The sequence below is a fragment of the Botryllus schlosseri genome, chromosome 4 (assembly GCF_051294905.1).
Source record: "Botryllus schlosseri isolate E-star chromosome 4, Bs_hap1, whole genome shotgun sequence".
In the NCBI taxonomy this organism is placed as follows: Eukaryota; Metazoa; Chordata; class Ascidiacea; order Stolidobranchia; family Styelidae; genus Botryllus; species Botryllus schlosseri.
The window spans coordinates 19,063,480-19,088,032 of record NC_137239.1 but is presented as its reverse complement, the minus strand read 5'-3'; the positions used below and the strand labels follow the sequence as shown (position 1 = coordinate 19,088,032).

The window sequence follows — 24,553 nt, the reverse complement described above, 5'->3', positions numbered from 1 at the left end:
CCTTCAAGCTATAGCGATCTTTCCGTCTAGGTAGCTGTATTAGGATATGTAAGATTATTATGAATGATATGGATTGGCTTGTTGTGTTATGCTCCAGAGACACGTTGCGATGTTGATGGTGGGTGTCGATGCTTTCTATAGTCGCTTTGACTAGGCGTGAGCACACATTATCAGCCTTTCCTTGACCTGTAAGGGTAGGACTTGGGCCGCGAATGCAGCTGGTAAAATGTTAATTAAAGGCTTGCAGCAGGGGTGTCGTACTAAACTTGGGTCGCAGTCCGGATTCAATCCATTATTAGATAGCTTGCGGGCTGGACCAGTCAAATGATTCCATACCAACAAATCCATACGTTTGTTTTTCACTGGAATGCTCTATTACCAAGCCTAGGCCCATTGGCTCTCGCCGCGCAGCCTCTCCTTTGGTCCTGAGCCACGCACTCGTTTAGCCAGACAGCATTGTTGCATCACTAGTTCAGTCTCCATAACAATGAAAAGTTTGAGGTTGATTGTGGGGGTTCCAAGGCCACGAGCGGGATATAATTGATATTTTCGTAATCAAACCAGCGGCAGCTTTCGATTGATACATGTTTTATCAAATTTAATGATCGGCAAGGACGTCAAAAATTACCGTCAAATCGGCTTTAGCCAAATGGAAACTGTGACGTAGACCAAGTTCAGTGAGCCGTGAGATTTGCCTGTGTCCACACCATATAGGAAACTATGGTGAAAGCTTGCTATGAGGGCTACCGGGACATGCCCCGGCTAGGCATTTAGAACGCGAAAACACAGAAGATAATTCGATTTTTGCAGACATCGCTATATATGGGCATTTACAAACGAAAGCACAAAATCAATGTCATGTGTCCTGTGTATGCGTTGTGATGAATGCACGAGATTTAACTGTAAACGCAGACGTTGAAATTTGGTTCATTGCTATTATATCGTGATTCGGGTCTTTCCGGAAGTCGACAAGCTGTTAAGTCATAAGCGGAAATGAAGTGCGGCCACAGATATTTTAAATATATTTTTGTGTAAAAATTGGGTAAATGTAGCCTGCATATACCGGGTTCCAACTGGCGTTTTCACTTCAGTGAACAACTATACGTTGCGGTCCATTTTTCCATAAAACTCTGAGTTAATTGTGCACTTTTTTTACTTCTCGGAATAGGGTGTCAATGATAGCGACTTGTTACAGATGGTGATTACAGTGAAACCACAACACAAGTGTCGGAGAGTGAAAGTGTTTCGTACTAAAATTCTCAAAATTTGTCAGAAATGTGCTGGATAATACAGCCATTTTGCAGAATCGCTTGGTGGACCAGGATGAAATCATCTGGCGGGCCGGATGTGGCCCGTCAACCGTATATATGTGTGGCACCCCTGATCTATATAAATATATCATTGGAAGCCCATATCCGAAACATTGCCAATAAAAAATAATAGGCTATTCCCACCACTATCTTACAATTTGATCTCACCGACTTCATCATTTTATTTTATGTCACAATACATACCGAGGCCATTGTTTCATATTCGTGTTTGTGACAAACAAAAATTATTCGTGTTCACGAACTAGTGATCGTAGCAGTCATGCGAGATATACTGAAATACATTAAAATATACAGACGTGCTAATCGAACGAATTGAATATAAATCTCTTTACAGGCCTTCTACTTTGTTCCGAATTAACATTTACTCTACCAGGTACGATAATATCGTCATCAGAGTATCGGGCTCGACCCGTCGGGGGGTGCAGATTGCGTACTGCTGATCGCCATAAGAATTTTCGTTGCGAGTCATCGCAACTTCGTTCCGAAGAATTGTCTGAGACTGAGGTCATATTTGCAGTTTTGAATCCAGAAAAATCTCGAACAACGGTCTTACAAAGTGGACCGATATCGTTATTCACCCGTTCCACATATTCTGTTGGAGTTTTCCAGAGAAACCTAGATGGATCCGTCTGGTGTTTATTCGAAGGCTTTTTCTGCCGCGAGGTTTTGCTGCTACATCGCGATGGGAAGTGACTTTTAGCCGACTCATTTCCATGCCTTACATATGACCGGTTCGCCACGCTAATCATTAGTTGCGAAGAACTATTATTGTTTGTTTTAACTCCCGGTTTTAAAAGTTTAGAACCTTTCGAGCTACTGTGGGCTTCGTCGCTCGCAATAATATTGGTGGGATGTACGACAGCATCTTTTTGGCCCCACAAGAATTTGCGAGTCCATTCGGTCCATCTCGCGCGATGAGATGGAATGTCTGCACCTTTACGGTCCTTATTGTTTGAGCTGTTCTGTCTGTTATTGTAGGGAATTTGTTCATTGCGGGTCTTATTCGGTCCGCCTACAGCCAGCCGCGCTCCGAATGATGAATCCCAGAATCGTTTGAAAAGTCCTTTTTTAATACGCCTCGTCGATTTGCTGTCCGTTGCATCATTTTCTTTGGGATCGGCGACTTGGTTGATTTTTGGCCCGCAAAGGGCCTGCTGTGATTGTCAACTGCTTTTACGAACTGGTATCAAACGTACTTTTTCTCGGCCTCTGTTTTTGTACACAATCATCATCATTAGACCCTTTTGCTCTGGCGGAGGCCGCTTATGGTTGAAATTTCTGTCGACTTCAGTTAACCATTCATTGATGCGAGATTTTCCCGGCTTTGCTGATGCTTCCGTCGACCATATCTGCGGTCGTCTCGATTTTGGGACCGGCGATAGATCTTTTGGTAATCTCCTCTTAACAGCCTTCGGTAAGTCAGCATTGGTGCGCTGCCGTCTGCGTTTACTACGCTTTGGATCATCATTCGAATCATGTACCTCTGACTGCTTCCTATTCCTGAATTCCTGTAACTTTTCGGTTATCTTCAAGGCTGCATTACCCATTTTCTGTTTCAAAGCCTTGCGATTGAGTTACTATCTGACATGTTATACGATTACACTCAATGGTTTGAAGCGTAAGTTCTGATGGAGAGTAGGGCAATCGTTTTAACCTGCATTGTTTCATGGTGCTTATACGCTACCAGAATGTTGTATTGTCTCGGCATCTTGAGATGCTTGGTATTAGGGTTTACGGTGACACTTCAGCCATTGAGATAGCACTCAAGGCAAGGACAGTGTGTATGAAATTACTTCGTTTTGTCAGTGTTTCGATGTCCGCTTTCGACATGAAAGCGACAATTCGATGCCAAGTCCAATCATAAAACTATATCAACTTCGGTACTCTGGACACGACTAATAATCAGGGTCGGGCAATAACAGCCGATTGTACGAAGTCTTCGAGAACCAAAGCTACGCCTCGTAGCTATAAAGAATTTACGCCAATTATGAATTCTCTCGTCTGTATGACATCGCATATATCTTGATAACAGTGATCGGAAAGGAATATCGGTAACTGGCATGACTGGATGCTTTAGACTGCACAAATCTGTTCAGCTAGTCGACCATAGATCAGGGTTGTCTAAACTCTGGTACGCGGGCTCAATGTGGCCCGCAAACGTGACTCGCACTTGTAAAGCCATACTCATCATTGCTATTCACGACAAAACCTGAATTTTATCAAACCTCTGTACCAGTATTTCTAAGATTTTCAATCACATATATTCTTTGACGTCAACCGAGTGCTACCTTAGTATAGGCAGGGCCGTAACAGCACTTCGTCAGCCCCCCAAAAAACTTTGGTCCTGGGCCCCCCATAGGGTGATGAACCGAACTTCTGGGGGGCTTCGCCCCCAGACCCCCTCAGGCTATACGCTGTTACCCATACATACCATCTACATTAGGGGGCCATTGGGTGAATCAGCTTTTCTCGTCTAAACGCACGAAGCGCGAAAAATTTCCAGAATTCAGGACTGAATCGGTCAGTATTTTTGGGAATTGCATATATATCGCTATCAATTTTTATCCTCCCTCTGCTCACGTAATCAGATTTGCCGGTAGAGCTGAGTGAGGTGTGTTTGAAAAGGTAGGACCCCTCAATAATAATTAAACATCTCCGGGTGTATTGTATACCCGTTGGCAGGAACGAAACAGCACTTCGTTAGGCCCCCCAATAAAGTTTGAGTCTTGGGCTCCCATAGGGTGATAAACCCACCCGCCATCACATTGTTCGCTTTTGCCACGAAATTGAAGATGTACTGTTTAATGAGCCAGCGCCAAGCGCGAAATTTTTCGATAATTCTTGATAAAATCGGTCAATAAGATCGGGAATTGCATGTATATAGCTATCAATTTGTTGTCCTCTCTGCTCACGTAATCAGATTTACCGGCAGAGTTGAGTCAGGTATTGTCTTGGGAAATGTAGAGCCCGTAAAAAATAATTAAACATATTGGTCGGGCGGACCCGTAGGTATGACTTCGTTACATGATGTTATTTCGTGACCTCCCGTCTGCTATATCAAAAATATCGAATCGCCAAAACGAACTAAACTAAAAGATCACACGATTTCAAATTGGCGTTTCTTCCCTGGCATATAATTTTTCAGTGCGGGGTGGTATTTGTCTTGTGAGGTTCAGATTGCCGAGACAGGAACATTCAGGCGCCAGTAATTTAGGCACCTATGGACAAGTAAACCTACATGTATTTTGTATATAAAACGAAGTTTTTGGTCAGCAGAAGCGCAGTACTTTTCGGCCAAGGTTTTCTCACTGCCAATCGTTCTGGCACACTTCTTGCAGTCTCATGTTACAAGGCCTAAGACTTTATAGGTATTGATGCGTCGTGGCGAGGTAATGGCCAACGCCGATATGCCCATTTCTATAAATCTTTGGTATTTTTTCTTGGGAAAAAAGTACCCAATAATCAAAATATTTGGCACATTGAAATCGCGCAAAGTGCGAAAAATTTTGAAAAAGTTTCATACATTTTCAAAAAATACTCTATAATTTATGCCAATTCACGGAATAATTTTGGGCCCCTTCAAGGTCGGGCCCCTCCCAATTGGGGGTTTGGGGTGCGGCAGTTACGGCCCTGAGTATAGGACATAGCCTTGCAGTTAATGTAAGTTTATTAACAGATTTTATCATATCAATACACAAGATCGAGATACAATGAAGAGATAAGACAGTGTCGAACAGACTTGGAATCGTTTTTGAAATCAGACACCCACCTGGTCCGAGGCGATGTTAAGGGTAGACCTGCACACTGAATGAAAATTAAAGAAGATGACATAAAAAGACCTGTCTGATTAAGTGCTTTCGCAGATAGATTTGTTACCGAGTATCAGAGGTGGTAACCTACTATTTATATTTTTCCGGATTACTCGAGTAGGTTTTGATTAGTTGCACTATACTTACTAAAGTGATTATGAACGATTGTAGACCGGTTTCACAGTTTCATAACTCGGCCAAAACTAGAATTAGAATAGTTACCATTTTACTTGCTAGGAAAATCACTATACCTGTACTTGTACTTGACTAAAAATTTACGAAATAACTTCTACTCTATTACGCCTATTTTGCCAAAAAAACTGAAAACTGTCGAGTAGAAGTGGAAGTAGTCCAAAATCATAACTACTTGATTAGTAGTGCGAGTAGGCAAAATCTACTTCAAGTTCTTCAAAAAGTAGAAGTATTTCGTTACTGACCACCTCTGCTAGCGACACAACGCTCATTTCTGAGGGTGAAAGAAAAAACTGCAAAATGCAACTTGCCGACCCTACTACTACCAACCTGAGAGCTTGATACAGGGCAGGGTTGTAACCAAGTCACAAGGTTCCGAGTCACAAGTCAATCTCCCTTTTATAGCTTTGACTCGAGTCATTTTGAGTTCACCATTCACCAACGAGTCAAATCCGAGTCCAAGTCAGCAATTAGAGGGTCGAGTCATACTTTTTGACTCGAGTCAGAGTCCAAGTCATTGTGTCACTGTTCATTTGTTTAATCCGGTTCACCCCACTTTTTCAACTATGCTCGAGTGATATAGAATGACTCGCATTCATAATATAGCAATTTTCATCAGTCTTGACAGTTTCTGGCCCTATTTTCCAAGTATCAAGACTGATAGACGAAATACCAATAATAATGCGGTAACTTAACTGTTACAATGAAATGTCTGTCTTGGAGGTCCTAGTCTCGAGTCATCTAAATTGGTCCGAGTCATGCACAATGACTCGAGTACAAGTCGAGTCAATGTAAAAATTGACTCGAGTCGAGTCACTTTGCGCATTTGAAAAAGTGACCGAAGTCGAGTCATCAAAAAATCGCGACTCGAGTCATTACAAACCTGATACCGGGATAGGAAATGACGTATTTGTATCAAATCGGCGACAATGACGAATTACCTTAGTACCTGGTCAGTGGCAAGTAGGCATAGTGGCCGTAACTTGGCAACTCCAATCTTAATAACTTCCCCTGGCAACGATTATGCGTATTTTTTGTTCTCTACCTAATACTGAGATCTGCGCTGTGAATATCACATAAAATGCGGAGATGATCATTACAAATGCGCATTGCGCAAGACTCCATATTAATAGTTCTCTTATACTTGGTTCAAGAATCTGCAGTGAACATTCATTCACTCATCCTTCAAAAACGTAGCAACTGGAGGGTACGACATTTGATTACACCCCTCTACGCCGAACGACACGTGGAAATACACTTTTCCTACTGCGACGTCCGTTCCCTCTTGAAGAAGCTCGTACGATGCTCCACGGTCGTTGACTGTTGTAGCAATGACACGGGCTGACCAGAACTGAACAAAATGTTGAGAATATTAGCCTGTGTCAGTCCACACTGTTGGTAAAAGAAGTCGAATCTAAACTGACACCGCAAGAACGATACAAATTGAAATTGTGTAACCATCGGAGTAACCTACCATGATCAAACGGAAAAGATCAGGGAATAGGGCCTAAACAAAAGACAGCTGAAATGCCAAGGTCACATCGCTATATCGGGCACGAGGCGGGGGTGGATGCCAGATTGATAGGCCGTACTCGGTCGTTTCGGTATCCGCCTATCTGTTTATTAAATCGCATTGTGTCTTGATCGGGTAAAACTAATTGAACCGACGAACCAATGTTATATTATATTATTTTACTGATACACAGGGAGTATATGTAAATCTGCGGAGAGCTGTGATCGGAATACCGCCAGGAAAGAAATGTGAACTGGAATTGCATTCCCAATGAGGTAACGCTGTACCTGTGATTTTGAAATATCAGTTGCAAGCAAATATGTCTAATGAGCTTAAAACCGATAGTCAGAGGTGGCCAGTAACGAGTTATTTTCTTCTACTTCTAGTACGTACTCAAGTAGAACTAATTTTTCGCTACATCTACTTTATAATATTTTGTGATTTACTTACTTACTTTTCGCTGTTAACAGTTTGTGAAGTAGAAGTAATGAGAGGGAGAAAGAGAGAGAGAGAGAGAATGGGACGGTGAAATTTAGCTACTTTTTTCGCGGAGTACCAACAATAATTTAAGTATTAAGAAAGTTGAGGAAGGTTTAAAATTTTCGTCGTGCTTCGCGTGAAATAGATATTGAGTGACAAGTATGTCATCATGAGCGTGTCGGTCAGTATCATTTAGCTATATAGCGGGTTACTTTCATACCGTATTGTCCCCCATATGACATCTTTCATCACAGTCAATATGGCTCAGAAAATAATATTTGAAACTATCCAATCGTAATCTAGCATTCTAGCCGCACAGCGAGTGTTCCAATAGGGAAAAGTGGTAATTGACTTTTTTTGTGTTAGAACGATGAGCGTCAACCACCGTTCAAACTGTATGGAAAAATATATGTAGTTGTAGTTCTCTGTATGCACAGTATAGTTGCAGAGAGGTCTTCTAATTAATATGGGTTTTTTTTTCGCAGCACATGCACGTAGAAGTTTTAAATTACCAAGTAAAATAAAATGTAAATGGCATTTTATGAGCTACCATTGTTGTTTCACGTAACAATCATAGCGCAAATCGGTAATGCCGTTTCGCCTCAACTACGGGCCTATAATTCGGCGGAGGGGGCAATTCCATGACATTATTTGGAATGGAGCTCTGTAGTATAAACAAAAGTTAAGAGCCGCTTCTTCAAAGCATAACCATCATTTGCATCCCACGATACGGGCTAATACTTATGTGCGGAAACTTTGTACTGAGCGACACGAGCCCGGCGCTCTGTAGCGACCGAAGGGCTCAGTTTACGGGTTTTGACAGCCCGCGAAAGTGTATTTACGATTGCTTCTCACAACTACTTACTTACTTGCTTGCTTGAGTAGATTTCAGCGTCGCTACTTTTACTTCTACTTGAATTTGTTTTAGGATGCTTTTAAAAGTACTATACTTCTACTCGTACTTGATTAGGTTTTAGCTTCGATACTTCCACTTTTACTGGAGTAGCTTTCGTCGATTACTTTGACCAACCATCTCTGCCCGTAGTACGATGCGATTGAACGCTATAATTTTATGAGATTTCTCCAACTATTGTGACACACACATTCTTATGTTTCCGCTCATTCCAATAAGGCGATGATTTACTTATGCTGTATATGTAGGCTCTTACCTTTACTTCCACGCCTGGACATTCCCACTGCAACGTCAGATATCTCCGGACTACACCATTTGCCGGCACGCCAAGCTCAATTGATCCCGTCATTTGATTGGCCAACACCATCAAGTCACCACTGCTACAATAAAATTGCTAATAAATTGAAAAGGGACCGACCAAAGTATTGTTATTCACAGGGATATCTAGACTAGTCTAGTCTAGATATCCCTGGTTATTCAGGTTAAATAGTAACAGACACTTCGAAAGTAGGCTATATCTATTATGCGCAACCTTCGCAAGAAATTTCATATAGTTGCATAGTTGCCAAGAAATGAAATCAAATTTACCATATCTTAATGTGATAGAACTAGATAACAACATACATACAGGCCTGTTTGTGGTTATAGAAAGGCGGATTATCTCCAGTCATAGTTGTGACAACTAGATGGTATCAAACAATGGAACTCCACTGTACGATGTCCAAAGATATTACGATATTGAAGATACAAGGCAATCCCTTATTATGATGCTCAGCGGTGAAATTAACAAAATGAGCTTGAGCATGAACAAGAACATACTTACAACTAGGGCTGCATTCAGAACAAAAATCAATTGAAAAGAAAGATGTTTAAAACAAGTCCCTTGTTTAAAGCATGTTTTTTATTGTTTTTGTTAAGTCACGACGTCATGAATACTCATTTGTGATTTCATAGTGCATGGACATTGGACATTGACAATCGAAAATATACGGCAAATATAGCTCCTTTGACGAAATAGGTTTCCAACCCATGTCATACGGCCGTAATCGACCGTAGGCTCATACACAGTGGTGGCCTTTGGGGTGGGCGAGGTGGGCGATCGCCCGCCCCCCCCCCTGGTCGAAGGGCCCCCATATTTGCATTATGCGCTTATTTCAAGGATAATAACGAATAAACATGGAAATACGTGTACCTATCAAGAATATGATTCCGTACAGATGTGTCAACTAGGGATGGTGTGAACGTGAGGTTCACGTTTGCGTTCTGTGTGTGAACCTCGGAAATTTAGAGGTTCACGTTCACAAACGAACCTTGGTAGGTTCTGAACTGTGAACCTTTTGCATATATTACAATTTCCGCGTCATTATAACATCTTTGATTGAAATTTATTGCATTTCAACTGCGGGTCACTCATGCACGGCGCTGGCAGCATAGTGAAAATCAACACTAAACGAGCATGCACCTTGACAATCTCAAAAATCTTACTTGTTTGTTACAAAAGTTTGCTCGAAATGTCCAGCTTTCCGTTAGTGAATATTTTGTGACTCTGCTGTGAGCTTGACCCGCAATCACACAACATCAAGAGTGACATACACTACATGTATATAGTCAGCGAATGATGTTTATTCAACCAATCAATGAATTTGATAGCGTTTTCTGATGTAAAAAATCTATCAGGCATACGGGGTCAATTTTGATTTCATATGTTTATTGTATCATAAAAACCAATTCCGTGCGATTGGGGTGTTGGCCACTGCTGAATAACTTGTTTAAGGGGTGATATCGGTAGCAAGTACAGAAACCCGTTTTGCACTATGCTCAATATCAACGTAGCAATGCTCAGACGCCGAATACCTTGTCCGGTCCGGCCTAGACAGTAAGCTTATATTCCCTTGCAAGTCCTCGTCAAATTTGTTGGCAAAGCGACGGAAGATATTGATTTTATGGGATTATTATTTCATTTGATTGCCCCATTTGGCGACGTTTAAAACGTCAGTACTCCAGCATTGTGGCATTATGTGGCCCGAATCGTCGCTAGGTATCGTGTACATTAATATATAGGCTGTGATTTCACTGAAATGTATGGTTGGAATTAGCAATATGACGTCATGAGGTTCACGTTCGTGCTCACACAGAACCTTTCAAAAAGGTTCGCGTTCACACGAACCTGAACCTTTCAGAGGTTCACACCATCCCTAGTGTCAACCATCACTAAATCTCTACATTTGTTAGAAAAGTCCCGTATCCCGATAATCATCACGTCTCTGCATGCGGTAGGTTTACTTAGATTTGATGTCGTCTATCCTTGCACACATACAATAATAGACATGGGCGAATCCAGCACCTGGCCCTAATCATCCCGGTAAATCTCGCCCAGCCCCCCCCCCCCCCCGTTCGTAGGGCCACCACTGCTCATACAACATGTTTTTGGAAAGTATCTACACAATTATGGCATAATTATACAACTTAAAAAAGAGAAGGCTTTTGTTTAAAACACTGTTTAAAACTTGTTTTAAATAGTGTTTTAAAGAACCATTTGTTTTAAATGCAACCCTATCTTACACGATTAATCCTTTCGGCGCATTTATCGTTTTAGGCGCGTGAAGCATGATCGTCCCGTGGGGCATAGTCAGTCTATCAGAGATATATGGACTTCTAGATATCCCTGTATATATCTGATGGCATCAATATTCAATATATGATATTTTGTGGAGATATATTATCATTATCCTTCGAGTGTTCGTTACGAATACCACTCTGATCTTCAATACACCTGCGACCCCTAAATATAAGTATCGGCATTGGGAAAATTTCGTACGTCAAACATTTTCGATTGCATCATATTCAAATGAATTTTTTATCTATACATTTTATATTGTAGGTACCGAACCCAATGCTAAATTTTGGCAAATCCATGCCAGCGTTGTATACTTGTATAAGCTTACTTGGTTGGAGTAGTCGTAGTAGTAGAGATAGGAGCAGCTGTTGTAGTTGTGGTTGTAGTGGATGTGGCTGTTGTCGAGGTACCTGCAGTTACTTCGTTTGTACAACCTGGGTTTGTGTTACCCGGGGTGCCTGCGTGGGAAGTGGAGCCACCGCATGGCTCATAAAAATCACTGAAACCGTTCGCCTGAAAAATCCACAAATTTGATCAAATTCAATTTCGCAAATATCGTCGAACCAGATCCTACTTGTAATTTGCTGTTCCGTTCGGCAAGAGTGTTCACGATTTCAACTTCGAAGCATGTGGAGTACAGATCCTGGTCACTGTTGAAGGCCCATATCCAAACAAAAGTATATTGCCCTGGTTAAACAGTAATGTCATCAACATAAGCCAGTGGTGCTCAAGCTGAGTTTTATTGAACCGTGCATGAGGGCACGCATTGCCATGCAGTCGCCGGGTTTAGTACGTTTTCTGCATCCATACATTTGCAATTTCTATTTGTCTATTACTAATTTTACAGTCTCTGATGCAGTTACTATTGTCATTATGATTATTCAAATTTGTTGAAAAAGAGAGTAGGCCAGGTGCGTCACGCACTTGAACATGCGGGTGTTACACGACAGTTACTTTCACAAAATATTTGAAGTCTTTGCCACTCGGATGAACGCGACTATTGGGCAAGATGCGGACTGTTGCAAATTTTTAAATGTTTACCACACTGCAAAACAAGATCAGCGACATGAGATAAGATTTCGGGGACAATGAATAGTGTTGTAGCAATTTCCAGCTCACGGGCCCAGTCGAATAAAGTGAGTAGTTGAAAGTCATGTCGATGACAGCGCATAGTTCGCATGGATTGGTGTCGCTGCGGCCAATTTTTTATCAGTGCGCTTTCACGCGGCAGTGTCTTGCAGCATTGTCTGAAGCAGTGGTCCCTAAAGTTTTTTAGACGCGCCTCGCTTGGTGATAGTGGAAAATTCCGTCGCCCTTATCACCATAACAAATAAAACTATTAAAATAGCAACAAGAATATTTGCAATCAAAACGCGCGCAATTTGTTGTCATTTAAGGTTATGTTATCACTGTTGAGTAGGCTTACCATATTTTGGAAATCTAAAAAGAGGACACTGTTTCAGAAATTTCAGACTTGCAAAACCGGAGAAGAGTTCTCAAAAACCGGTGAATTTTTCCCACTTTGTGATCGGTTGACTAAAAAAATAAAAAAAATAAAAGGTCATCTTTTTCGCACAGAACTCAAAATACCGTTTTTCTCTCCACGTTGCCAGGTGGATGACTAAAAAAAAGGTCATCTTTTCGCTCAGAGCTAAAATCACCGTTTTTCACTCCGAAATAGCCGCCGGAGCTTCACTTCTGTGCTAATTTGCGGCATATTACTCGCAATTTGCTCTGAATCTGACCTAAATTTTCAGAAAAGAGGACAAAATCTCGAAAAAGAGGACAAAAGGGCGTCCTCCGAGGACACTTTCAAAAAAGTCAAAAAAGAGGACAAATCCTCTTAAAAGAGGACCTATGGTAAGCCTACTGTTGAGGGACTGTAAAACTGTGAAATCGGACTATATACAGAGCAATAACTATCATCTGGAGGTGAATGGCGCGCTGCGAGAAAAATTTTTCAGTTGGATGATTTGTCAAAAATAATCTTGTGCAATGGTATAACACAGCACATATTTTAGTGACTAATACCTTCGATTTCCAGACTTGGGATTGGTTCAAGCGTACCCGACAATAAGCGGAATCAAAAACCGATGGCAAGACGCCATTCTAGGTTATTGCGATTTAAATCCACATTTCCAAGTTCCAAAAGGCATGCTACACATGTTATGACCTCATAAAGAAATGTTTTACTTTTCCATAAATTCGTGTCATTACTGCGCGCTCTGGAAAGGTGCTTGACAGCCAGACCATAACAGCATCAGCTAACACATACACGCATTCACCAGTTACTCTCAATCCAGGGACATATTCTGATCGGTGCAAGTTCCGGTATCAGTCACAATCTAGCGTGGGCACATGAAATGGTACGACGCAACTATGACAATCAAAATCGTAGTATAAGTCAGATTTTTGCCGTTGTTTATACCTGGAAGTTCCAACACATAAACTCATTCCGAGATTGAGTACTCATAGGCGGTTCCGCAGCCCCCAGTTTGAGATCCACTGGTCTAAAACTTTCGTAGAGTCCATTTCGATGCATATTTATACGGGAATAAGTGGTTATCAGTCAATCATTTCTAGAAGTGGCGATAAGCGCTTCTTGCTCCTCTCATTGATATTATGCATGTGACATCGCTCAATAGTATTGCCGTGTACTTTGACTTTCGCGTCAGTATGAGTAATGTCGCCTGGTAGTGGTAAAGTTTGAGTGAAAATTTGGATATCTGTGATTGCTGCTTGACAAGCAAGTCGGAAGTGCAATTAAAAGCCATGATTCTACACCATAATTAGTAGAGATGATGCTGTGAATGCGAGTTTCACGTTCGCGTTCGGTGTGTGAACCTCAGAGAAGTTAAGAGGTTCGCGTTCACAAACGAAACTTGGTAGGCTCTGCACTGTGAACTTTATTCGTATTACACTTTTTCAAGTCACTATAACATCTTTGGTCGAAATCCAACTTCAAATTTCCCCTTCGAAGCACTCTCCGCATCGCGCTGGCTGCGTGGAAATAAAATTCAGCACTATACACGAGCATGCGACTTGCCAATCTCAAAAATTGATTTACTCTGTTAGAAAAGTTTGCTCGAAACATTCAGCTTTTCGGTAGTTAATATTTAGTGACTCTATGCTGTGAGCTTTGCCCGCAATCACACAAAAACATGAACGAAATACAGATGGTATCCAACTATAATTGTGTTTGATCAACCAATCAATTATATTATCATCAACGAAATTGATATAAAGATTATATTATTGTCTAATGCAAAATATATAGCAGTCGTACGATATTTATCCTGATTTGATGTTTATTGTATCATAAAAACTAAATCCGTCCGTTTGGGATGTTAGCTCTGTATAATTTGTTTTGAGGTAATTAATATACATCGCAAGTATAGAAAACGGATTTGTCACTCTGATCAATATCTATGTAGCAGTAGTCTGACCACGCCAAATAGGTTGTTCGGTCTATCCTTGACCAGACATCGCCATAATTGTTGGCAAAGTGATGATAGATATTGATTTTATGTAATTATTATAGCATTCGATTGTTCCATTTGACACATTTGGTGAAGTACTTGTACATTGTGGCATAATGTGGCCTGAGTCGTCGTTATGGGACCCGTGTACATTAAAATATTACTTTACACAAATGTAGGATTGGAATTAGCAATATCATGCCACAAAGGTTTGAGGTCACACGAGCCAGAACATTTCAGGAGTTCGCACCATCCCAAATATTTAGCAAATGCAACTCTCAAATCCATGGTAGGGATATGTAACCTTTAGGCTTCAAATATTCTTTTGTTAAGTCCTGATTCCAAGCCTCAAATTCGTTGCAAGTCTAATACATTTCGCTCTGTGTAGTCCAACAATCGGTTGCGTTTTGAACCGTGTTTTCCGGGACTTACACCATGTCTTGATTCATTCTCGTGGGCTGAAACGTCACGTTGCCGCTCTCAGATCTCACCATGAAAGACGTTTGCTATCGCGAGTGTAATTTTGTTAAATGTGATTCACAGCTGGGTAGTTCATTTATTCCCAACGGATACACTCGATTTGGCCAGCTCTCTATCTCTCTCTCTGCGGTCACATCGTTTCATCGTGTTTGGGTCTTCTCATATAGGCTACTCTAGCAAATTAGGCGTAATATTTAGTAATGAGAAAACGAGAATGGACGAACCGCAGTAACAATTTTATATCGGATTATACGGTGGTCAAAAATGTTGTTGCATTAGTTGTGGGTTGCAAATTAATCCCATGACCAGTATGCAACAGGCCGATTTGTGGTACGCTTGTCAAAAAAGTATGGACATGAACTCGCAGCTCATTTCAAAGTTTTCTCTAATTTCGAATTACCTGCTTCTAAATCGCCTGGTACATTGAAGCTATAAGTGCCAAGTGCGCGATCAGTGTTGTCGCAAAACTTCGGGGCGTTTTGATATCCTGGCCTGGGATACGTCCCTAGGGGCAGCGAGGAGTCTTTAATTCCAAGGTCAGCAACGAGGTTTTGTCGAAACCCAGAAAGCGTGGAATCTGAGACGGCCTCCTTCGTCCCCCGGTAAATGAAATTTCCGTTGTCTGGTATAAACGCGTTTGTGCAACTATCCGAACCGTGATTCTGCAGCAAGAAGTTTAGGTTGTCTGTATCATCAAATATGTTTGACCAATATAGTTGCAGTTAGAGCTGTATTTTCAGTAATGTACCACTGTATCGCTTCTATTCACTGCCCACTTTGTAAGGGGCCGGAGGGACCGCAGCCAACCTCCCCCTGTAGGGATTGAAATGGTGTCGCACTTGAGACTTAGTGATCCGCCAACCAAGGTAATATAGTATCTATGTGGTAGTGATGGTAGTGCAAAAGACCAGCACCAAAATTAAACTTATACAACAAGACCCAACTCATTTTTCATCTAGTTTCTCTTCTTTTTTTATCTCTTACTAGGTGCTTCAAGTCTGCATAATCGAGCTTTGAGGGCCTATGAGCCTGCGGCCTCAGAATACCCTCGCCAAAGTGAATATGCATAGGATACTAGGCTCGAACACGGTTCTCAGATCCCGCCCGAGGATTTGGAGCGATGGCCTTGCAATGCAAAAAGGCAGCCATCCCTTGAACAGACAACGTTTCAGAAATCAAGATCTCAAGCGATACTTACCTCAATACTACCAATTACTCCAATCACTGCACAGTTTTGCAAATTCCTACCTTCATCGGGTGAGCTAGTACAACTTGCTGTCCACGGTAGTAAACTGCTTTCGGGTGATTGGCATCGTAGTGAAGACTATCGTCGCGGCTGTCTCGGCATGGATTATTTTCGCTTGGATGGTAATCGTATCCTGGAAGTAAAATTTCATCGATTCGCCGCTGGGCGGTTAGATTGTCGTGGTGAGGCGTGAAGTGCGTGACATCTCTCACGAGACGCAAATAGCCTATAGTTCGGAGGTATTTGCATACGTGCTTGCGCACTGATACTTTCTTTAACCTATGGTCTTGAGATGCGCTCCAGTACCCCGTATTCCATACAACAGCACGTCAATAATAGTGTTTGGCCAATTTGGGGAAAGCCAATCTGCGACTTGATTCGAATTCATGTAAGCTCTCCTGCTCGGTTTTTGTTTCCTATAACCTAATGGACACTGGACAGGCACATGCCTGCCTGTATATGCACTGCTTGTAGAATTGTTCACTGTACACATGTACAGCAGTGGTTCCTGATCTTCTTCCTCCAGAGCCCTGTACTGGAGACGATCATGGGTAAAGGTCGAACTCCGGTCGGGCTTTTCGGATTCAAGCCTGATGGTTATAGAGAATCTTTCTGGCTGACCCTCGAGTGTGTAACAATAATCACAAACTTTTATGTACTATTTTTCGGGATCAATTCAAGCTATCACGATAACCTGCAAGCTAGTGCTGCAGCAATGGATCATACCACCACGCTATTTCGACACTGCTGCAGGAAAGAAAGGCTGAAAGCTATCGGGTTCTCGCCTTACTTACGCAGCTTGATTAAGTTTTGTTTTCTTGCTTTGTACGACTTCTAAATTAACTGAAAATGTAGTATAAACCCCAGAAATATACTCACAATGAATGCTATTTCGTAAATGTTATCCATCAAATTAAAGATACTTTTGGTATTTCTTCTACCCTGCCGATTTCATTGCACTTTGTGACATAATGTTGTGGGAGGATCAGGACTTCGAAAATCTTTTCCCGGTGACGGCCGTACCTTTGTATTATGTTTCGTATGCATGCTGCGATACACGCATACGCCCAATCAAGTTTTCAAGGCTTCCACAGTGGAACATGGTATCGAAACCATAATTCTCGTTGATATAATAACTTTCAGTAGCGAGGAGCGCATAATTTCAGTACTCGAAAAATCATTTTTTGCTACTCGACTCGAATCAGTAAAATAATTGCTCGATTCAGATTCGAGTACTCGAATCATTATGCCCAGCCGTAGTGTGCATCACCATCATTACCAGCGTTTCCTAACTCCTTTGCGTCGAGAGCATGCAACAGCGAAGTAATGTATGCCAGAAGTTTAGTTCAGGGTCAAGAAGCGATGACGCGTGACATCGATATCACAATGATATGTCAATTGTAATGATACATTTCGTAAAATATTTTAGCAGCTATTTGAATACTGTGGCTCTCAAGGGATAATGGCTGCTTCCAAAATGTTTTTTGTGCTTTCAACTTTAATTCCGACCGCATCCTATTGTCAGCGCAGTGCCTTTTTAACGAATCATCCAATCACAGAGGGTGACACACTACATGGTGTTTGTAAATTGAAAGCCTATGGAGAGTCTACCTCTATCCTGTCCAAATTCAGAATCCCGCGGGGCTAGAGTCCTAGCATTTCGAGCGTATCCCCTGCATCGCGAGTGGTCGTAATCTCCGGCGTTCTTCTCCGTGTAATCTACGCATGCAAGCCAGCTATGCCCATAAACTGTTGCGACGCAAGCCACAAATCTAAGCAGTTTCAAACTCATAACTGTTCTGCTCTTGAGACAAATGCTTTGTAGGCTACGAGACTTGCGACCAGTGGGACATTAAGATGTTTCGAAGTACTACATACGTGTCAATCGGTTGACCTACCCGGGATTTCAACGGAAGTATTAGGAAAGAATGAATCATAAGCATAGGATACATGACTATCAGCTTTTGAATATTGAAAAATCTATTCAAAAAGCCAATAATTTATGATTCAGTGCAGTTACCGTCGATATCGTGACTGTATTCCGTTTGTTTCAATGAGTATCTCGTAGCGATTCCTTTTATAGGTTTCCTACCGCAGAGAATAGCATAAAATCACTTCCTTTAACTACAAGTAAAATGCCATTAAGCGTTCTCTTATCGAATCAAGTCAACCCGGCATTGTCGTGTTTAGTATGAAGGGTATTGCGACATAAGTGCGGTCGCTGGTTATTTACACCAAGCCGATATTCCTATATTTATCAGGGATGGTGTGAACCTCTGAAAGGTTCGGGTTCGTGTGAACGCGAACCTTTTTGAAAGGTTCTGTGTGAACACGAACGTGAACCTCGTGACGTCATATTGCTCATTCCAGCCCTATCTTTCAATGAAGTGATAGCCTATATTATTGTACAGGATACCTAGCGAAGACTCGGGCCACATAATGTCGCATTGCTGAAGTACATATTGGCGTTTTAAACGTCGCTAAATGTATCAACCGCGGTTATCAAAGGATATAATAATCTCATAAAATCAATACATTCGTCGTTTTGCCAACAATTTCGACGAGGACTTACCAGGAAATATAAGCTTACGCCTTAATGGTCTTAGCCAGACCGGACAATGTGTTCGGAATCTGAGTATTGCCACTGGCGTAGCAGCATGTGGTGCCGCCCCTGGCTCCAGTAGGGGTCTCGCTAAAAATGCCGCCCCCCTCTAAGTAGACCGCAGCAAATTCCGACTGTTCAAGCAATCTTGTCAATAAAAGTAATTAATTACAAATAGTATGCCGCGTCTCAGCCTCACCGTCTCAACGTTCACAAGGCCAAAAATAATGAAGACAAGAAATAGCGAACGAATGTATTGTGCAAATAGAAAATCAATAGCCGCCTCAAAGCAAAATCAGCGATAATATCCTAAAATTCAAGTGTTTGAACTTAGTCTCTTTCTATAGACAGAACGAATAGAGCTGATAGCCGATCATCATTCATGGTAGAACGTAAATAAGACTTAATGAGTTTGAGCTTTGAGAAGCTCCTCACACAGCTCGCAATTGAAACACCAATGGTCAGATAAAGTTTCCGACACGAGCATAAATATGGTGTCGAATCAAGTAGCTTTGCATTAACTAACCACTGTAAAACATCAAACGCTGTTGCACTACGATCAAACGCTCTGCACCAGCCTCTTAGCCCTTTTAAAATCTCGAGTTGAACAACTTAATATGATCATATCTTAATTTGTGTACGTCCCAGAGGCCTCATATTGGTTTGTACGAAAAGCTAGCAATCTTCTGGTTTATATGATCCCTAATTCGAAAGTATAAGGCATGACAATTTTCGCAGCTAACTCCAAAAAGTTCACCTCCTCGTCCTAAGTGCTTCTAAAAGCGCTGGTGAATAAATTGTGACTTTTGCTTCGCAGGAGCACGTGGGCATTCAAAAATCTAAACATATCATTTAAGTGGTATATGCCGGTAAATCTAGTTTCAGCTTCAAGCTTAAATCTGTCCAAAGCTTGAAACATGCATCGTCTAACTTTTTCAACAACACTGAGGCCGGCATCTTCTGATTGTTCGCCAGGCATTCTCCTTTTTCTGTGAACTCTCCGAACAATCGGCCTTGACGGCTATTTTGGAGTGGTTCCATCGCCATGTTAACATATTAATTCGTGTTTCCGGAATCAGTGCGACACTAGCATTCGATTGAGACATGTTTGATTCAATTTTAGCTCACGAGACGCCAGCTATAGGACTACCAATTACGCTTCTTTTAGCCGGCTGTGTACACTGTACCGAACGAAGTAGAAGTAGTGTAATGGTGATGGCTGTCTTGATCGGTAGGTCGTGGGTTCGATCCCCGGCCGGGTCAGACCAAAAACTCGAAAACTGGTATCCGCGGTTATCCCGCTCGGTGCTCAGCAATCACGGAGGAGAAAAAAACGGGGTGCAGACTAGATGACGTTACTATGAAGTCCGTATCGCATCTCCGTCGTGAAAGCATCTCGATGGTGCAGGCGACAAAGAATAGACCATATTTTTCTCTCTCACTGTGCAGCATCATTTTGCCGCCCCCTTGGAGCCTGCCGCCCCTGGCGCAGAGCCGGAACCGCCAAGTGGCTGCTACGCCACTGAGTATTGCTACATTGATATTGAGCAGAGTGTAAAACGGGTTTCTATACTCGCTACCGATACCATAAACAACAAGTTATATAGCAGTAGCCAGCACCTTAATCGCACGGATTTGGTTTTAATGATACAGTAAAGATATGAAGTCGAGATTGACCCCATACGCCCGCTCGATTTTTTACATCAGAAAACGATATCAATGTCATTGATTGGTTTAATAAGCATCATTCGCTGACTACGTATATCGCTCGTGATGTTGTGTGATTGCGAGTCAAGCTCACGGCAGAGAGTCACTAATTATTCACAAACGGAAAGCTGGATATTTCGAGAAATTTTTGGCAACAAAAACGCAAGTAAAACTTTTAAGGTTGTCATGGTGCATGCTCGTTTAGTGTTGATTTTTTATGCTGCCAGCGCCATGCATAGAGTGACCCACAGTTGAAATGCAATAAACTTGAACCAAAGATCTTATAATTAAGTGCAAATTACAATTTACCAAAAAGGTTCACAGTGCAGAACCTACCAAGGTTCTGTTGTGAACGCGAACCTCTAAATTTCCGAGGTTCACACACAGAACACGAACGTGAACCTCACGTTCACACCATCCCTAATATTTATGCTTCGTGTGCTCAAAACTTGTTGGTGTTTTATATACATAATATACATGGTGTTTCGACATTTCACACCAGACTATGAGGCCGATATTTGTATTTGTGATTCTTGACGTGCCGACTTGAAGCACGACCCACTTTCTTGATAGGCTTTCTCCTGCGGTTGGATTGCAATGAGGAGCCTGAATGAACCTTCAACAGCTTAAGAAGGGAATTTCGAGTTGGCAATAATATGCGGAGTCAATATATAGTCAGTATATATTTTGGGCATGCGTTTTTGCTAGCAACATAGTAAACCAAAAATACAGCCACACCACTAGTGCTATTTTGCATGATATATTTATCTAGGGTTATCATATTTTGGAAATCTAAAAAGAGGACACTTTTTCGGAATTTTCAGACTGGCAAAACCGGAGGAGAATTCTAAAGAAATGGTAAATTTTACCCACATCGGGGTCGGTTGACTGAAAAAAAGGTCAACTTCCCGCTAAGCTCCCAAAATACCTGCCGGAGCGTCACTTCGGTGCCGCTTTACGGCATCTCAGTCGGATTTTGCTATAAATATGACCAAAATTCTCAAAAAAGAGGACAAAATCTCATAAATGAGGACAAAAGGGCGTCATCCGAGGACACTTTCAACAAAGTCAAAAAATAGGACAAATCTTCTTAAAAGAGGACGTATGGTAACCATATATTTATCAGACAAATCGCTTAGCATCACATGATATTCATGAACATTTTTCATATTACATTTTAAAAGATGGTTTCGGAAACACTGGGAAGCGTCCAAATTCCAAATGATTCAATAAAGTTTGAGAAGGACGAAACACACAAGTATATAGCATATATGTTCAGTCGTTTACTGATAAGTTCAGCCTGCATGCAACACTAGCAGTCATTCATTGGGAAACGCCTTATGAGTAACGTCATAGACGAGCTAGACAGGCCGACAGCGGAAAACACATCAATCTTCCAAAATAATCAAACGTTGCTACAATCGTTAATTGACCGATCATTATGTCCACATTTGTGATAGTGCGCACAAAAACGTAGGATGGCGGAAACCAGGAGGGTGTGTTCAATCCGCCTGCCATGAAGTCCGTGAGCACTACTATTACGAAACATACAACACATCTATTAACGGTTTTCGAAAGAGCAACGTTGATACCAGCAATTCCAACGCTTTTCCGTCGCCGCCTTATTACACACATAGGGTGTAAGAACAAGACCAATAGTAAGCCTTGCTCGACAAACAGAGCAACCGAGATAAAAATCGGTAAAGCTTGTAAATCATTGGAATTATCATATTGCTTTATCTCCGAGCATCCATAATGCGGTACGATTCCATAGGTATTAGGCACTACGCTGTGAAAAAAGTACACCATCGGGAATACTAGGGCGGCAATAAAAACGCAAACACTGATACACTTAATCAATTTTGAGCTTGACCCCAGCATGGGATGAGAGTTTATAACGTGTTGACGATACCATAAAAACATGTAATAAAGTATTCCGGTAACCGCAGTGAATACAGTGCTTATGTCAGCGAAAATTTCACACGTCCTACTCGTTAACCTGGCATGAAACATGGCGATGTCAATAGGAAGTCTTATCACCCCGAATACCACGGCGCAAGTGCAAAAAGTAAATAGTCTTCTATCTTGGGTATTCAGTCCAAATTTCTTCTTAACTTCCCCGAATGAAACCAAACATGCCGCGGTCCAAAGTGTAACAATCGTGATAATCACGTCGATAGCTTCCAATTCTCCCGTCCTGAAGTTTGTCACATCAGCATTCCACGTCGTATTCGACCCGCGGGAGCTTACTGTCGAGGTCCTTCCCTTTACCATTACTTTATTTCGCTGTCAAAAGTGCTCACTTGTGGTTAGGCTTGCATTTAAAACAAATGATTGTTTAAAACACTTTATTTAAAACATGTTTTAAACAGCGTTTTAAACGAAGGCCTTTACAAAAACCGTGTTTTTTCAAGTTGTAAAATCATGCCATAATTGTGTAAATACTCCCCAAAAAACATGTTGAATGAGCCTACCCGCCCGATATAGCCGACGTCTACGATATGGGATGGTTGGAACCCTAAAACTAGTCGGTTCAACAGCTATAGTACGTAGATATTTCGTCAAAGGAGCTATTTTTACCCTAGATTTTCAATTTTCAATACCAATTCACTATGACGTCACAATTGAATATCCGTGACGGCATGGCTTAGAAAAATAAAAACAAAGGGCATGTTTTAAACATGCTTATTTTAAATAAATTTTTGGTTTTAAATGCAACTCTACTTGCGGTCATCTCTGATTGAAAAAGATCAGGGTTAGATTCATGGTGCGACAATAGTACTTGAGAGATACCAGTTATAACGAATTCTGAGCTGTTTATGACGAATTACAATGTGGCAGGTGAGGCGCGACCCGCCCGTGCCTCCCGTGTGCCTCACCTCTCGTTTCGCGCTGTATTTTTGAACAATAAATATGAAAATTGGTTATGTTGGCTGAAAAATTATTCAAATTAAGTTGTTCATGGACATCGACGGTAAATATCAATATAATCATTGAAGGCGTTCACAATTTTCTGCACACATCCAGGCGACTGGTGAAGCAGTGCCTCACTTGCCTACCATGCCGCACGTAATAGTGAGTATAAGTAGGCATATATAAATTACGATTGCTACTATTTTATTCAATGGTTCTTGTATGAAATGCAGCAAAACAATTAGTGAGTGTGGATTATACTACTTGGAACACTGATGGTATGTCTATGTGTCAGTGTCCATTGTACGTGTCAAGTGGCTTCGGACGTGCATGTATCCTTCATTTTGAGTATACAAGCGGAGCGTTCGTTAACCAGGTAGCCAACAAGAGCATGATGTTTGGCAGCGACATTAGAATGTTGTGTGATACTATGCAACTGAGTGCTATTTTCAAATACCTAAAACGAATTGCTTCAAAAAGCAAAATGCATTTCGATGTCGACTTTGCAATTTGAAATTTATGAAATTCGATCCAAACATTTCGCACGCTCTCAGAGATTACCGCCTCATTTATCCTCCAACAATAATGGTGACTGTCGCACCCCAAACCCTCCAATTGGGGGGCGAGCTCGAACGGGACCCAAAATTATTTCGTGAATTACCATAAATTATTAAGTTTTTTTTTTGAAAATTTACGCAACTTCTTCAAAGATTTTCCGCACTGCGCTCGATTTCGTGTTGCCAATTATCTTGATTATTGGGTACCCTTCCTCCAAAAAAAAACACGTCTGATTTCTGTAAATAGGCATTTCGGCGTCGGCCATTACAGCGCCACAACGCAACAAGACATGACGTTTTAGGCCATGTATATTGTGCCCAAGAAGTGTGCCAGAACGATCGGCAACGGGAACATCTTGGCCGAACAGGACTGCGCGTATACTGAGCGAAAACTTTGAAATATACGCAATTAGGCGCCTAAATGGCTGGCGACGAATGTTCCTGTCCTTGTAATCTGAATCCCACAGGACAAATACCATCCCGCAGAGAAAAATTATTTGCCAATGAAGAAAAACCAATTCGAAATCGTGTGAGTCTGTCAGTTTAGTAGATTTGGGCGATTTCAATATCCTTTTTTGACATAGAAGACAGGAGGCCTCAAAATAGCATCATGAAACGAAGTCATTTTACCAACCAGTCCACCCAAATATGTTTAATTATTATCTACGAACCCTACATTTTCCAAGGCACCTCACTCGGCTCTACGGGTAAATC

At 41.5% G+C, this 24,553-nt stretch overlaps 2 protein-coding genes across 5 annotated transcripts in view; one reads left to right on the top strand and one right to left on the bottom strand.

Moving 5' to 3' along the window:
- Positions 1-24,553, top strand: part of LOC145437257 (single-strand DNA endonuclease ASTE1-like) — a 533,921-nt gene that overhangs the window by 230,420 nt on the left and 278,948 nt on the right. The window lies entirely within an intron of this gene.
- LOC145437239 (uncharacterized) lies at positions 6,423-17,944 on the bottom strand. Of its 2 annotated transcripts, none has more exons than XM_080314431.1 (7): positions 17,672-17,944; positions 16,063-16,193; positions 15,215-15,476; positions 11,430-11,542; positions 11,184-11,368; positions 8,495-8,615; positions 6,423-6,683 (listed from the first exon to the last, which is right to left on the bottom strand). In XM_080314431.1, exons 1-7 carry the CDS (start codon positions 17,850-17,852, stop codon positions 6,507-6,509), a joined length of 1,170 nt encoding a protein of 389 aa, XP_080170557.1. In that variant the 5' UTR covers positions 17,853-17,944; the 3' UTR covers positions 6,423-6,506. The 2 variants fall into 2 exon arrangements, with proteins under 2 accessions (XP_080170557.1, XP_080170556.1); XM_080314430.1 differs by having other exon boundaries at positions 8,495-8,618; positions 17,672-17,943.